Source organism: Chionomys nivalis, chromosome 10, assembly GCF_950005125.1.
Source record: "Chionomys nivalis chromosome 10, mChiNiv1.1, whole genome shotgun sequence".
NCBI lineage: Eukaryota > Metazoa > Chordata > Mammalia > Rodentia > Cricetidae > Chionomys > Chionomys nivalis.
This window is the reverse complement of record NC_080095.1, coordinates 28,353,406-28,355,452: the sequence shown is the minus strand read 5'-3', so window position 1 is coordinate 28,355,452 and position 2,047 is coordinate 28,353,406. Positions and strand designations below refer to the sequence as shown.

At 45.3% G+C, this 2,047-nt stretch overlaps 1 protein-coding gene across 1 annotated transcript; it reads left to right on the top strand.

The window, feature by feature from the left end:
• The first annotated feature begins 772 nt into the window (after nucleotides 1–772).
• Nucleotides 773–1,708, top strand: LOC130883000 (glyceraldehyde-3-phosphate dehydrogenase-like). Its single transcript, XM_057783153.1, has one exon. The coding sequence runs from the start codon at nucleotides 773–775 to the stop codon at nucleotides 1,706–1,708; it is 936 nt and encodes a 311-aa protein (XP_057639136.1).
• Nucleotides 1,709–2,047: the final 339 nt, after the last annotated feature.

Sequence of the window (2,047 nt, the reverse complement as noted above, 5' to 3'; positions counted from 1 at the left end):
CTGTCTTCTGTGTGGAAAACAGGACAGAGTGAGGAAAAGTCAGGAGCTAGTAAGACCATTAAAACCATCATATAATGTCAGTTCAGGGGAAAAAGTAAAAAGATGGGATTTAAATGTCAAAAATAATGATAGTGGGTCATTCACTTTCTTTTGTGTCCTGCTTGTCTAATTAGGACAGCATACTGTCAGCAGCAAAGGCAAGGGCATTTTCTTGCCCAGTGGCTTACTTTTGTCATAAAGAAAGTAAACTCCATGTGGAGTTTCTTCAATGCCCATTATCTTCTCTGAAGAAGATTGGTCCTACCAAGAGCAGACATGTCTCATTGTCATAAAAAGAAGAACCTAGGTTATTAAAACATCTTAAATACCATATTATGTAGATCTCTAAAGTGTTTGAAGATGACCTGTCTATCTTAAATATCTTTGTTTGACCTTGAAAACATGCTTAATGGGACTACAAATTTGATTATACTAGATGACTAATTATTAACCTCCATTTCCTTATTATCCTAAACAGTTGGTAATAATAACTTTCAAAGACTAGAAATTGCATTACATTGTCAAATGGGTTATATATACCTTGAACATATACAATATAATATATATTAATACAATATATTATATACAATATATTTATTATATACAATACCTTGAACAAGAGTAGAAATGTATGTTCAGTATGTTTTAACAAAATTAATCTCAAAGCTGCTCCTCCCTGCTCTAGAGACAGCCGCTTCTTTTCGTGCAGTGCCAGCCTCATTCCAGTGACACGATGGTGAAGGTTGGAGTGAATGGATTTGGCTGTATTGGACGCCTGGTTACCAGGGCTGCCTTCACTTCTGGCAAAGTGGACGTTGTTGCCATCAATGACCCTTTCATCGACCTCAACTACATGGTCTACATGTTCCAGTATGACTCCACCCATGGCAAGTTCAAATGCACAGTTAAGGCTGAGAATGGGAAGCTTGTCATCAAAGGGAGGACCATCACCATCTTCCAGGAACGAGATCCCGCCAACATCAAATGGGGGGATGCCGGCGCCGAGTATGCTGTGGAGTTGACCGGTGTCTTCACCACCATGGAGAAGGCTGGGGCCCACTTGAAGGGTGGGACCAAAAGGGTCATCATCTCCACCCCTTCTACCGATGCCCCCATGTTTGTGATGGGTGTGAACCATGACAAGTATGACAATTCCCTCAAGATTGTCAGCAACGTTTCCTGTACCACCAACTGCTTAGCCCCCTTGGCCAAGGTCATCCATGACAACTTCGGCATCGTGGAAGGACTCATGACCATAGTCCATGCCATCACGGCCACCCAGAAGACTGTGGATGGCCCCTCTGGGAAGCTGTGGCGAGACGGCCGTGGCGCTGCCCAGAACATCATCCCTGCATCCACTGGCGCTGCCAAGGCTGTGGGCAAAGTCATCCCAGAGCTGAACGGGAAGCTCTCGGGCATGGCCTTCCGTGTTCCTACCCCCAATGTGTCCGTCGTCGATCTGACATGCTGCCTGGAGAAAGCTGCCAAGTATGACAACATCAAGAAGGTGGTGAAGCAGGCATCCGAGGGCCCACTAAAGGGCATCCTGGGCTACACTGAGGACCAGGTTGTCTCCTGTGACTTTAACAGTGACTCCCACTCTTCCACCCTCGATGCTGGGGCTGGCATTGCTCTCAATGACAACTTTGTAAAGCTCATTTCCTGGTAGGACAATAAGTTCGGCTACAGCAACAGAGTGGTGGACCTCATGGCCTACATGGCCTCCAAGGAGTAAGAAGCCCACCCTGGACCACCCATCCCAGCAAGGACACAGTAAGAGAGAGGCCCTCAGCTGCTGAGCAGTCCCTGTCCTAACTCAACCCTTGACACTGAGCATCTCCCTCACAGTTTCCATCCCAGACCCCCAGAATAGCAGGAGGGGCTTAGGGAGCCCTACTCTCTTGAATACCATCAATAAAGTTCATTGCACCCCTAAAAAAAATTAATCTCAAATTTGTATCAATATACAAAATTTGTATACAACATGCAAATGTACAATCCAATGTAA

Coding starts and splice junctions, on each gene's coding strand:
- LOC130883000 (XM_057783153.1), top strand. CDS start 773: ATGGTGAAGGTTGGAGTGAATGGATTTGGCTGTATTGGACGCCTGGTT.